We start from the raw sequence: 15,036 nt of genomic DNA on the forward strand, positions 1-15,036 counted from the left end.
ACTTTTTTAAGTCATAATGGGATATTACTTAACAAAGAAAACTTCCCATTTTTTCCCTACTCCTACACTAATCCTTTTTAATTGTTTAAAAATATGATACTAATTTTCCTTAAAGATTATACCAATCTTCTTAATTATTTAAAATATATTATACTGTATTTAGAAAATGACCTAAACTAAAAGAACAAAGAGTGTAAGATAGAGTTGAAGAGAAGGAGAAGAAGTAGAAACTGGCCCACATAACCAAAAAACACCACACTTGTTAAGCCCACCATCTGAATTTCTTTTCATACCTCCTAATTGAACGGGAATTGATTTTCATACCTCCCTGTATAATTACTAGTTAACGATAAAATAATTTTAACAGTGAGAACGCATGAAATTTAACTTACTTTTCCAACTCAATTGTAGCCTCATGCTGGTTTATAATGCCATTGTTCCAAAAGCTAAATATTTAAAATACATTAAAATATTTAAATCTTAGAGAAACTAAATGTATTTAATTTAATTTTCTAAATAGATATTTTTGTTTGCTTTTGTAAAACCAAAGCGTGCTTAGTTTTTTTTAACAAAAGATTTTATTATATATTTAATATTAATTATGTGCCTATTCGTTATAGATATATTGGAATTATTGATTTTTTATAATTACTAATATTTATAAATATTTATTTTATATTATTAAAATTATTATTATTCTATTCAGTTAATTTTATCTTATATATTTATTCAATGAATTATTTTAACTTAGTTGATATGATCATATTTTCTATTTTTTTCATTTATTAATTTTATTATAAAAGATTAAATAGATAAATAAATAATGTTTAGTTATAGATATTCCTTATTTTGAGACCAATTTAGTGATAATTTTTTATCTTTACATATTTGATCAACAAAGTTGGTTTAAAATTTTATAAAATTTAGTTACAAGAAAATCATCAAATAAAAACCAATTTTAGAGATTAAAGAAAATTAGTTGCTATAGTGACTAAATTATAGACTATTTTAGAGACTAAAAAAATTTTGGTTTCTAAATTAGTTTTTATTACTGTTAAATAGTTTCTAAATTGGTATCTAATTAGTTACTAAGATTCTAACTATCAATTATTTTCTAAATTTAATTAGATACCAATTTAAAATTATCTTAAATATAGTGACTAATTGTCTCTAAATAAATAAATAAATAAATAAATATTTTTTATGATCAATAGTTACTAAAAAATGTATATTATATATTATAAGTTTTTATTAATAATAAAAACTATTTTAAATATCAAATGAATTTTAGTTTATAAAATAGTTTTTAATTTAATAAATATAATGCTTTCGTCTACATTTAATAAATTTATTGTACTCCCTCATATATCTAATTCTAAGCATATCTTTACACAATATCTAGCAAGTGTAGACATCTAATTCTAATCATCAACTTTTGTTTAGTTTCAGAAACAGTGTACATTTTCTTAATTTTGTTGGACGTGCTCCAGCCATATTAATTGAAGATTGAATTTGGATTCAAGATGTGCTGAACTTATTACATGAGTTTTTTGGTCTTATCGCAAGAACATATTTGTGTGAAACATTAACATTTTCTTAAATTTGTTGCTTTTGTGCTCCAGCCACATTTAACTAGAAAAAACATTTCAAGAAGATAATGATTTCTGGTCTTTCTTTCTTGCCCTACACGATGCAAGAGGTAGTCGTCGTGAGCAAGCATGATATCATCATACAGTATAATACGTACGTCATATTAATTTTATGTTCCCTTTCTGAGAAATAGTTAATACAAGAAATCCACCCAACGATCTCCATAAACAGAGGCTTGGGATGAGATCTGAGCACAAGCAAACTCAGTATTAACTGCAGAACACTCAACATGGGTTCCATGAGTGCAGTAGCAGTGGCAGTGTTCTGTGCATTTGCTATGCATGCAAGCTTTTTAGTCACTAATGCTCAGCTCAGTCCCACGTTCTACAACGAAACATGTCCAACGCTAAGCGATATTGTGTTTAGTGTCGTCTCAAATGCTTCCCTCACCGATCCCCGAATCGGTGCCAGCCTCGTCAGGCTTCATTTTCATGATTGCTTTGTTCAAGTACGTATATTCTCTACATGCAAACATATGTAATTACTAGCTAGATTTGTTTTTTCACAACCTTACGTTTGTTTGGTTTGAATCAGTAAAGTAATGGGAAAAAAATTTAGGAGAAACTTTTCTTGAATGGATTGTTAGATATAGATGAATGCGAGAGTTTTTTAGCAGAGATAAAAAAGAATCTGTTCTTCTCAAACCTTATTTCGATCCTTACAAAGGAAGAGAAAGAAAAGAGTAATGGACTCCATATTTTTTGCTAATCCTAAAACCTAACAAACAAACGTTGACCTTTTAGCTGTCTAAGTAATGGACGGTGCCTCGATAGTATATATATATGCTTGCTATGATTAACTAATTTCAGTAACTAAAATATTAATTGGAGTATATATATAAGAATTTAGAAGTAGAGTGATAAATCAAGAAGAATGAAGTTGTTATTCTTGTGACAGGGTTGCGATGGATCAGTTTTGCTGAACAGCACTGACACCATACTAAGTGAGCAAGATGCACTTCCAAATGCCAACTCACTCAGGGGCTTAGATGTGGTGAATAACATCAAGACAGAAGTCGAAAATAGCTGTCCACAGACAGTTTCTTGTGCTGATATTTTAGCTATTGCAGCTGAAGTAGGTTCTGTTCTGGTAAGTTCTACTTTCCAACCTTTTTAGCTTTTGGTGACTAGTATATAGTGCCCTAATGGTGAATTAGACCAAAAACACAAATCAAAGTTCCTTTTAGATTAGATTCTCCAGTAAAAAATGTGGGATGGATTCAATTTTTTTGTATTAGGGTTCAAATTTAAAATCTGTAAGTTGCAATCGAAACATCGAAAACAATGAAATAGTTGAAAAATAACTATTTTAAAATTCGAACATAACACTTTTTAAATTGGAGCTAGTGATGTACTAGTTGGTCGATCTCTATTATCAATAAACATTCATAATTTAATTGAAAATACTCTCACTGTGATTCGGTGTTATTTTATTAAAAATAAAATAGAAAAGAAGTAAAACTCTTTAGGTTTACATTTAACCAAGAAGTAAAACACACTTATTATTTAATTCCTCATTTTAAAGATAATATTATTTTCTCATGTTTGTTATCCACCACTATTTTGTAGGAAAAGTATGGTATATTTGTTGTAGTTGCTATTCAACTTGGCTGATCATATGTTATGTGTAGGTATATAAGGGTTGAAATATTTCTAAAATAATTTTTTTAATTTTATTTAATTTTTGCTGATAAAAAAATTATATATGTATGAAAATGATTAGTAATCAGTAAAATTTTCATTCTTTTATATTTAGACCTGAACTATAACATATTGTCTTGATAAGGTTTACAACCAATTTATTTCAGATTTTAAATATATTCTGAAGTAAAGTAATTTACTGATTTATGTTTTAGAGATTTAAAAAAATAAAAAGTCTAATTAAAGTTTGTTGACATTAATTTTTTAAAGAAGTAATTGATTTTATTTCAGTAATCAAATTTATGATTCGTTAAATTTTTATTATTTTAAAAGTTGTAACAAACGCATGACAAAATTAATTATCTAGAAGCCTACAATTATGTAAAAGCTGTCCAGAAGCCTACAAGATTATATAACTTGTTCTTCCTATATATTCTCTCTCTTTGCATTTTTCTATTGTTTTTCCTAAATTTTTAAACTGTTTTCAAGGGTTCAGCGATCTATTTCTTAAAAGCAATTATTTAATGAAAAAAACTTGAACAATGAGCCTTAATCTACTTGTAGTCAGCTGGATGCTAGGGATATATGTTTTAATACTCCCAAATAACAGCTGCACAAAATATATACTTCAAAAGAAAAAGAAAAATCTTAAGCAATTTTTTTATTTTCGAACCCCTGAGTGTGAAATTGGCTAATTCTTTCATGTTCAGAGCGATGAAGTTAGGTATCTTTATAACTAATATCTCAAAAATTCAACTCTAGTAGGTCGGCAGAAATTATTTTGATAATCTCAATATATATACTATTGCAGTATTAATTATTATAGTCAACTTTTGATGTATGTAATGTAGGACATGTACAATGCTTATTCCATACCCTAATTCTTGGAAAATAGTAATGAACTCAAGGAAAATAATAGCATAGTTTCGTAAGAGTGAAAGGTGATATTTAAATAATTAATGAAAACCCATACATACAATTTGGTGCAATATATTGAATAAAAATAACGTTAGATACCATAGGTTATATATGGTATCCCCAAAATTATTTTCTGTGTTTTAATTATAAGATAGTTACCTTCTTTCTAAATTGCCCTACGTTATTATAGATATCTTATAGTAATTTATGTTAAATTTCACACTGCAATTACTTATCGTTATGATTGCATACCACAACAACAATATTATTGGGGCTATCATTACCTGAATTAGAAACTATAAGTTTTAATAAGTCATTTTTTTTGCAAAGGAGAGGATACAGTTAGGGCTCTCTGTGCTAATCCGTAAAGTTTTAATCTGAAAGTGCAGTGCTTAAATTGTTTGATGTAGGAGGAGGACACAGATTTTACACAGAGGATTAGTCTCAAAAACATTAAGTTAGTTGTATTTGAGGGACTTGAAAGAGTGTATTGAGAGAGGAAAATATGAAACATTGCAGTGTATATATTTTTAAAAAAGGTTGGAACATGCAAATGTTCCGATTTTGGTTTATAATATTTGAATCTATTTACAGGGAGGTGGTCCATCGTGGGAAGTTCCATTAGGAAGAAGAGATAGCTTAAACGCAAGTCAAGCTCTTGCAAATACAAATCTTCCAGCACCCTTCTTCACAATAGATCAACTCACGGCTTCCTTTGCAGCTCAAGGTCTCAACACCACTGATTTAGTTACTCTCTCAGGTACACATAATCAAATTCGTATTTGTTAGCAACAACAAATAGATAAATATTTTAGTTTAGATAATTTTTCCATTATTAAACCATGGATAATACATGTGTAGGTGCTCATACGTTTGGAAGAGCTCGGTGCAGTACATTCTTAAACCGATTATACAACTTCAACAACAGTGAGCCTGATCCAACTCTAAACCCAACTTACTTAGCCGTATTGCGTGAGATATGCCCTGAGGATGCAACTGTGGATAACATCACTGATTTGGACCTCACCACACCTGATCAGTTTGATAACGCCTACTACTCCAATCTTCAGCAACTCAACGGCTTGCTTCAGAGCGACCAAGAACTCTTCTCCACTCCTGGTGCTGTTACCGTTGACCTTGTCAACAGTTTCAGCAGTGACCAAAGCGTTTTCTTTGACAACTTCATAGTGTCAATGATAAAAATGGGAAATATTGGAGTGCTGACAGGAACTGATGGAGAAATTCGCACGCAATGTAATTTTGTGAACGAGGATTTGTCCGCAATATTAGCTGGTGTGGCCTCCAAAGATCCTAATGAGAACCTGCTTGCTCAATCTAAGTAAGTTAATACGTGTAAGTTAATATGTGTAGTAAAGGGAAAATAAAAGGTTCTAAACCTTGGTGCTGTGTTGAAATTGTCCAATTAGTGTGGATGGCAAAGTGATTTTGCCATGTACCTCTCAGTTTGCTATGTATTTACTTCGATGAATCTCATTATCATTTCCACCTTTCTCTCTCTCCTCTCTTACTTGAATAATATAAAGTCTATACATTTCTTTCTTCAAATGCTACAGAAGTAAAACCATATGGAAATTAATTGTGCATACAATTAGGACAGGAATATGTATCAGACAAACAGGCACAAGTCTGGTAAGATCTGATATATATACGCATTGGGATACCCTGTCTGCTACACAAAATGTTTTGTAATACAAATCTACGGGTATCTTGTACTTGTAGCAGTGTGACTGATTCATGTAGATGCATACAGTCCTTGTCCTGATAATGTAATGACAATTTTAAACACATAATATGGCAAGAGTTGCATAGCAAAAGATCACGTTTTCATGCATACTTTGTTTTATTTCAATATTGTAGTAAAGAGGTTTACAACCTTTAATTTGCTTTTACAGCTCACATTTCCCGTTAACTTATTAAGATTGAGAAACCATGTTTTGTTTAGAATTTTTGGACGTCATACTAGCTAGTCCAAAGGAGTCTCCATTCACAAAATTACACTGTAACCGAATTTCTCCTTCACCCCCCGTCAGCACTCCAATATTTCCCATTTTTATCATTGACGCCCTAAAGTTGTCAAAGAAAGTGTTTTGGTTACTGCTGAAGCTATTGACAATGGGAATGGTATCAGCAGCAGGAGTAGAGAATAGTTCTTGGTCGCTCTGAAGTAAGCCATTGAGTTGCTGAAGATTGGAGTAATATTTGTTATCAAATTGATCAGGAGTGGTGAGGTCCAAATTGGTGAGGTTGTTCCCAGTTGCATTCTGGGGGCATATCTGACGCAGTGTTGCTAAGTAAACTGTATTCAGAGTTGGATCAGGGTTTCCAGTGTTGTTGAAGTTGTATAATCGGTTATTGAATGTACTGCAGTGAGCTCTTCCAAACGTATGAGCACCTGTGTATATGCATATATATAATGGTTTGAAAATTAGAAATAGTACATGTAGTGTTTGATACCATGTTAACTTATTCACTTTTCAACAAATTAAACAAAAATTAAGAAACTCTATACCTTAAATACAATTTGAGATCATGAAGTTGATGCTAGGTATTAGTAATGTGAATTTGATTATGCATACCTGAGAGTGCAACTAAATCAGTGGTGTTGAGACCTTGAACAGCAAATGATGCTTTAAGTTGAGTGAGGTTGAAGAAAGGAGGAGGAAGGTTTTGATTTGCAAGGGTTCTGTTTGCAGTTAAACTATCTTTTCTTCCTAATGGAACTAACCATCCTGGACCTCCTCCCTGAAATAGATAAATTAAAACACTTTAGTACATATTTTATAAAACTCAACCAAAAGTTAATGGTGGATGTTTAACTAACTGAAATTTTAATTTATTGTCTCGAACAAAACAACAATGTACCATATATATAGTTGTATACTTTGATATTTTATATTTTTTAAATATGGCACAGATATTTTTTATAGGGTGATGATACACTGATACCCATTAAATAAAAACACACACATTGACATTCTTAAATAATAATTTTGTAATCATATTTTTTTTTATTTTTTAATTTTAAATTCTAATATATATTATTATATTATTAAAATAGTTTGTAAAGTGAATGTTATTTTTTGAAGAGTGTCAATAAAACTTTTTTCTTTTTATAGAGATAGTGATTAATTATTTAAAACATCATCAAAGATATTTCAGTACAAACAAAAGTCAAATTATGTTCTATTTTCTTTTCAATGACTTTTTTCGCAAAGAAGAAAACATATACGTAATAATAAGCATTTTGCACGAAAAGCCAGGTCACATGCAACACATTAATTCATCCTATATACTTCAATTTGACTTTCTATGTTGATGATGCGAGGTATTTCAAAATCATTTTTGCCGTGCAAGAGTTGAACACGATGATAACGAATTGTCTATAAATAAGGAAAAGTTTCTTTTGACATTCAAAAAGAAAACCAAAATAAAATTAATATATTAAAGTAATAATTAATAGGGTTGTTAAATGTATGTGTTTTACGGATGTCACCACCCTATTAATAAATACCTAAATACCCGAATTTTGAGATGTTATTAAAATAATAATATATTGACAATTCAATTTTTTATATAACCATATTATAATTTTAATATTTTAATATCATTTAATTATAAATTTATTATTTATTATATATATTTATTTTTAAATTTATTACATAAAAAATTATATACTTCTTTTTCAAAATTGTGAAACCATCATTTCTCATATTATTACTTATTACTTGAGAGTTGGCTAGCTGTTTCACACTCAAGGGTGTATAATATATTATTACAATTAAACATTGCTTAAGTTTTTTTTCCTCTTTCGCATATCTTGGAGGCAAGTAAGTTCAACACGGATTGAGTCCATTTATTCATGTGATTAATGGTGACTCACACACACACACTAAAATTATGGTATTAAAAACTATGCCCTTAGGTTTAATCTTAATTACGCCAGTTAATTATCATAAAGAATAACCTACAACTCTTGCCAATCTTCTCTATCTTGCTTTTTTGTTCAAAAAGCCCGGAAAAGTTATTTATAATCAGTTATTGCTGATAAAAAAAAGGTTATTATAATCAATCAAAATTTTCGAGTCTAAGAGTATTAAAATTAAAAACTATGACTGATTCCCATCCATTAATACTTATTGAGGATTGAGATCTTTCAATGATATCCGGTGTGACCCTTATTCAAAGAATTGGGTTTGAATTTTAATTATAATTTTTTTTAATCAGCCAAAATTTTTTTGTTACAAATTTTATATTTGAATCCCAATACCATGTATATAATTTTTAATCCATGCCATTTTTTAAATCTAACATAAACTGTATATTTCCTTTTTTTTCTAATTCACCTTAATTAGGACATCACACTACGTTAAATGATTGAGAATTTGAACTTACCAGAATAGAACCTATTTCAGCTGCAATAGTAAGAATATCAGCACAAGAAACTGTCCCCGGACAACTATTTTCCACCGCTGTCTTGATATTATTGACCACATCCAAACCCCTTATTGAATTGTTATTTGGAATTGCATCTTGTTCGCTTTCTATAATAGCAGTGTTGTTCAGTAAAACTGATGCATCACAACCCTGTCAAGAATATAACAATATAGCTTTAGTTGTTGTTAATGAGATTTCTCCTTTTTACCATAGTATCTATATCCTATTCTAATGATATAAAAACAGTAAATGTTGTCCAGGTTTGTTTGTTCCTTGTTCAAGAAAACTGTATTAAGCTGAATTAAGCCACCTTTTTTCTTTAAGTACCTAATTACAACATTAGGTAATGAATGAATGCAACTGTGCACATACCATGGTTGTTTTAATAAGCACAGTGCTTAGTAAAAAGAGCAAAAAACAATGACAAGTGTTTTGGAAAAAAGAAGTACATACTTGAACAAAGCAATCATGAAAATGAAGCCTGACGAGGCTAGCCCCTATTCGGGGATCGGTTAAGGAAGCTTGAAAGATGACTTGAAACACAATATTGAATAGATTTGGACATGTTTCTCTGTAGAACGTAGGACTAAGCTGAGCATTAGTGACTGAAAACCCTGCATGCAATGCAAATGCACACAACACTGCCACTACTACTACACGCATGGAACCCATTTTGGCTGTTCTTGATCCCAACTTAATATGTTCTCAGATCTCACATCGATCCTTTATTTATACAAGATATGAAATGGGTGGATATCTTGGAAATCACGACATCTCATATGTTTGCATTAACTTCATTTTTTTTAAATTATTCTTTCACGAATGTATTCTTTATGATATGGCGCCCAATTGGCTATGATGCTTCTTGATTTTTTTTACTTGAATTATTGTGCCATGGTAGGACCAGTAAAGAGTAGGAATCGTTATCTTCTTGAAATGTTATTCCCACATTCTGTAGAATGTGATGGAGCACACAAAGCCACGAATTTAGAAAATGTTATATTTCACACAAGTATTTTTTGATGAAAACTGAATTTCAAAAAACTTGTGTACACTAAGTTCAGCATCTTGATCCTAACTAAAATTTGCTTTGTAGGACCACAGCAACACCACATACCACTGCAGTAGGCACTGTGCAAAATAATTCACCTCTCTTAAGAGAGCATCCACTCCCCTGAACCTCTCTGCATAAACATTTTCATACTAAATTACCTTTAGCATTGACCTGTAATGTAGTAGGGGTAAAAGAGTGATTTTCAGGGAAATTGTGAAGCATTAGAGCTTTCTTCAACTTTGGCTTACATAAAATAAAATCATGAAATAAAAATCAATTTTAGAGAGAAAAAATAATTAGTTGTTATAGTAACTAAATTAGATACTATTTTAGAAATTATTTTTTTTAATTCTAAATTAGTTTCGATTATTGTTAAATAATTTTTAAATTAGTATCAAATTAGCTATCAAGGTTTTAACTACTAATTAAATAGAAACCATTTAACAATAATATAAGCTAATTTAGAAACCAAAATTTTTTTAGTCTTTAAAATGATCTTTAATTTAATCATTATAACAACTAATTATTTTTTATTTCTAAAAATTAGTTTTTATTTCATAATTTTCTTTTAATGTAATAAAAGCATGTTATGTGACTTTTAAAATAATTATTAAAAGTGTACATATTCTATATAAAAAGCATTACACCTTTTACTGACAAAAAGTTATCTTTGAGTGTGATTTTAAAATAAGTATTAGAAATATATATAAAAAAATGTACCAAATATGATATAGTATCTAGTTTTAATAACTATGAAAAAATTATATTATAAAAGAAATTTAATCTAAGTTACACTACAAGGAAATCATGAAATAGAAACTAATTTTTTTTTTAGTTTTTAAAATGGTATCTAATTTAATTACTATTGCAACTAATTATTTTGGTCTCTAAAAATTGGTTTTTATTTCATGATTTTCTTGTAGTGTTAATTTGATTGCATACACTACAAGAAAATCATGAAATAGAAATCTATTTTAAAGACAAAAAATAATTAGTTGTTATAGTGACTAAATTAGAAACCATTTTAAAAACTAAACAAACTTTTGGTTTTAAAATTAGTTTCTATTATTGTTAAATGATTTCTAAATTGGTATCTAATTAGCTACCAAGGTTTTTGCTACCAAATTTAGAATCTAAATAATTGGTAGTTAAAATCTTAGTAGCTAATTAGATACAAATTTAGTAACTATTTAACAATATAAAAACTAATTTAAAACCAATTTTTTTTAGTTTCTGAAATAGTCTATAATTTATTCACTATAATAACTAATTGTTTTTTTTTTTTAAATTAATTTCTATTTCACAATTTTATTGATAAATCTAATTAAACATGGTGGATGATTAAGAGTAATTAATAATTATGGTATTCTCTTTTAAGTTTCTTATGTCAAAGTCAAGTTTCTAAACAGGAATTCTGTAATAAATCTTTTAAAGATCTTCTTTCTAGAAAGCCACCTATTTCTTAATTATTAGAAGAGTGATGATATTTTGATATTCTTTTTTGTTTTAGATAAAATTGTTTAATAACTTGTTACAATAATATAATAATATGAATATTCTAATTATAACAAGATCATTTTTAAATGATATATTATATGTTATTATAATAAGGTTCTACACATTAATTTGCTCATTTTTACTCCATCATTAGCATAAGGTTACAAAAGTCAAATGGTTGTCCATTAACCATCTGCATGACTTTGGAGTACTTGGTCATAACCTTCAATTGATTAAATATTAGCATGTTCGGTGTTAACTAATCATATATTAATAATTAATATTATCAAAATAATATTTTGATAATTGTTTATTAATAAAATATAAGTATTTAATTGAAATACTATTATTATTATTATAAAAAACTATTATTCTTTTTATCGACAACCACTACGAGAAAAATTTGATTTAGCTTCCAAATTTTTGCGTGGGCCATTTGCGGACGCTACTCTCGTTGGCCAAAATGAGTAAAAGCCCACGCAAGATTTACATTGGACGCATATATTAATTTATTTATTTTTTTTAAAAAAAGTTTTGCGTCGGCCGCGGCCCACGCATAGGCGTCGGTTTTGCGTCGGCCGCGGCCCACGCATATGCGTCCGTTTTGCATTGCCCACAGAACCCACGCGTCCGCTATAGCCCACACATGTTTAGAATTTTAAAATTTAAATATTTTTAATGTATAATAAATATTTTAATTTTGAATTCTTTATTATATTTATTTTAGAATTATTTTTTTAATATTATAATAAATTATTTAATTTATCAATTTTGAATATAAATTAATTAAATTAGATTTATTAAATTAAATAAGCGTTTGATTTAAAATTAATTGAGTAAAATAAAATATATATTTAAATTATCTAAATGTTATATAAAATATTTGTTTATTTTAAATATTATTTATTTTAAATTTATTTTATTTATATATTGTCATAACTATTTTATTTTTGAAATTATGATATAAATTAGTTAAATTAAATTTATTAAATTGATGATAATAATATTAAATTTATTAAATATTAATATTAATACTAATAATATTAATAATATGTATAATAATATTAATTATAATATTAATAATAATTTTTATAATAATATTAATTATAATGTTAATTATAATATTAATTATAATGTTAATTATAATATTAATTATAATGTTAATTATAATATTAATTATAATGTTAATAATAATATTAATTATAATGTTAATAATATTATTAATAATAATGTTAATGATAATTTAATAATAATGTTAATAATATGAGTATAATTTATTTTATTATTATTAATAATAATTATATTAATATATATAAATTTATTTTGCACTTCCTCCCATACAAACTCCATCAAAGGCAACATCTCATTCCAACTTCCCAGATGATCCAACACACATGTCCTCACAAATCTTTTAAGGACTAGATCGTTCTCTCATACTGCTCATTTGTTTGAGGATGATATGCAGAGCTCATTCTCAATCTAGACCCCAAATAATCTTGTAGAATTTTTCAAAACTATGAAGTAAATCTGACATCTCTATCAGAAACAATATTCGAAGGCACTCCAAGCAATTTCATAATCCCTCTGATGTACAACTGTGCCAACTTGGCTATATTATTCTCAAATTAACTGGAAGAAAAATGAGCGCTCTTTGTTAGTCGATCATCTATCACCCAGACTGCATCAATGTCTCTTACTATTCTCGGCATATAGGTAATAAAATCCATAACAATGCTATCCCATTTTTACTCGAGAATATCCCACTACTGCAACAACCACTAGGTCTCTGATGTTCTACCTTTGCCTTTTGAGATGTCAAACTTGTCACAACATACTAAGCTATTTCTTTTCTCATGTCTGATCACCAAAAGGATTCCTTCAAATTTTGGTACATCTTATTCATACTGGGATGTAAACTTATATAACCCTTATAACCCTCTTCTAGAATCATTATCTTCAGTTCTTCATTGGTAGATATACAAACTCTGCCGTTGAATCTCAATATCTCATCTTCTCCCATCACAAAGTCCTTAGTTTGATATATACTACAACTAATATGATTAACATGGAATTGTACTCCCAAATTTAGATTTCTGAACTGCTCAATCAACTTCTGCTCTTCAATCATCATGGCTGACACTTGTGCTGACTTTCTTCTAAGAGTATATGCAACTACATTAGTCTTCCTTGGATAGTACATAAGCTGGAAATCAAAATCTTTCATAAACTCCAGCCATTCTCTCTACCTCATGTTCAACTCTTTCTGATCCAACAAGTATTCACTGAACATCTGAAATTGAGTTTCATATAAATAATGTCTTCAAATCTTCAAAGCAAACACCACCACTGGAAACTCTAAGTCATAAGTAGAATAATTTCTCTCATGAACTTTGAGTTTCATTGAAACATATGCAACTCCTATCTTCTCTTGTATTAAGACACAATTCAATCTCTGATGTGAAGCATCATACTAAACCTCAAAAGGATTTTTTTTTTCCTGTATCAGGAATCTCCAACACTAGAACACTTGTCAACCTTTTCTTCAGCTTTATGAAACTCTGCTCACATCTTGGTTGGATCCACTGAGACCCCTGAGCTGATAATACATACTCATAAAGTTCATATCGAGACCTAAAGATTGTCTTCTGCACATCTTCAGCCTTTACCAAAATCTTGTGCTATCCAAATCTCATATCAAACTTTGAGAACTGTGGCTCCATGTAACTGATCCATCAAATCATCAATTCTGGGTAGAGGATACTTGTCCTTGATGATCAACTTATTCAACCATCAAATCACCTTTCTTTTTAACTAACAATAGTGGAAACCCCGTGAAAATATATTGAGCCAGATTAACCACTTCTCTAACAACTCTTCTACTTGTTTCTTCAATTTAGTCAACTCAGTTGGAGTCATTCTGTAAGGTCCAATTGACATTGGTCCAACTTCAGGTACCAGATCAATGTAACATTCTACTTCTCTCTTTAGAGTTAATCCAGGTATTTCTTTTTGGAAATACTTCTACGAATTCCTTCACCACATGTATACTACTCATCTCATCTTCATTCTTAACTCCCATCTGAATAAAAATTATAAAACAACTTGATCTTTTCTTCAGTTCAGACCACACTTGTTGAGTAGACATAGATTCTAACTCATTGGAATTTGGAAACACTATCTTTCATTGAGCACAACCTTTGAAAATGTGATTGGCAGATAGCCAATCCATTTCTGGAATAATATCCAATTCATCTCCTACATACTTGGCATAAGCTAGTGTGTCGATTCCAAATCATACAATGCTTTCAAATCCATATCAACTAAACAACATCCATTCTGCATGAATTTTTTTTTTTTCCAAGTAATTTCTCTGTCTGTTCCTTTTCAACAATTTTCTTTGTCTAACTATAATCTAAACACAATTAAGATATCTCACCTTTCTTCTTTCTCAATATTATTGATACTTCTCAAATGATATAATCAACTTGTAAACTTTTTTCACCATAAAATCTCAAATTTTCTTTTAAGCTTTGTTGTTCAGCTAGAGCCATCTTATGTTGTGTTATCAACACTAACCTTTTCCAAGCTTCATATCAAAGAAAATTCATACTTTCATCTTGGAACTTAACTCGGGTACTTCCCATGGAAACACGTGCTTAAATCTTTAAACCTTCAACATACTATTTATTTACTCTTCATAACTTATATGTATCTGAAACTAAACCTTGACACAACTAAATCTAACTTGCACTTGCTCTACACTTATAGGGTAACTATCCATTCTTACTTTCTAGGGATTTTTGGAACTATTGTTTACTATTT

General features: G+C 29.0%; 2 protein-coding genes across 2 annotated transcripts; one reads left to right on the forward strand and one right to left on the reverse strand.

The window, feature by feature from the left end:
* Positions 1–1,815: 1,815 nt before the first annotated feature.
* On the forward strand, positions 1,816–5,716 carry LOC150027348 (peroxidase A2-like). Its single transcript, XM_090303151.1, has 4 exons — positions 1,816–2,098; positions 2,548–2,739; positions 4,803–4,968; positions 5,070–5,716. The coding sequence occupies exons 1-4, from the start codon at positions 1,880–1,882 to the stop codon at positions 5,549–5,551; spliced, it is 1,059 nt and encodes a 352-aa protein (XP_090159277.1). The 5' UTR covers positions 1,816–1,879; the 3' UTR covers positions 5,552–5,716.
* A 334-nt stretch (positions 5,717–6,050) lies between these two features.
* LOC137832044 (peroxidase A2) lies at positions 6,051–9,414 on the reverse strand. The gene is made up of 4 exons (XM_068640017.2): positions 9,117–9,414; positions 8,622–8,813; positions 6,806–6,971; positions 6,051–6,621 (listed from the first exon to the last, which is right to left on the reverse strand). Exons 1-4 carry the CDS (start codon positions 9,333–9,335, stop codon positions 6,143–6,145), a joined length of 1,056 nt encoding a protein of 351 aa, XP_068496118.2. The 5' UTR covers positions 9,336–9,414; the 3' UTR covers positions 6,051–6,142.
* Positions 9,415–15,036: the final 5,622 nt, after the last annotated feature.

Source organism: Phaseolus vulgaris, chromosome 6 (genome assembly GCF_051622355.1).
Source record: "Phaseolus vulgaris cultivar YP4 chromosome 6, ASM5162235v1, whole genome shotgun sequence".
In the NCBI taxonomy this organism is placed as follows: domain Eukaryota; kingdom Viridiplantae; phylum Streptophyta; class Magnoliopsida; order Fabales; family Fabaceae; genus Phaseolus; species Phaseolus vulgaris.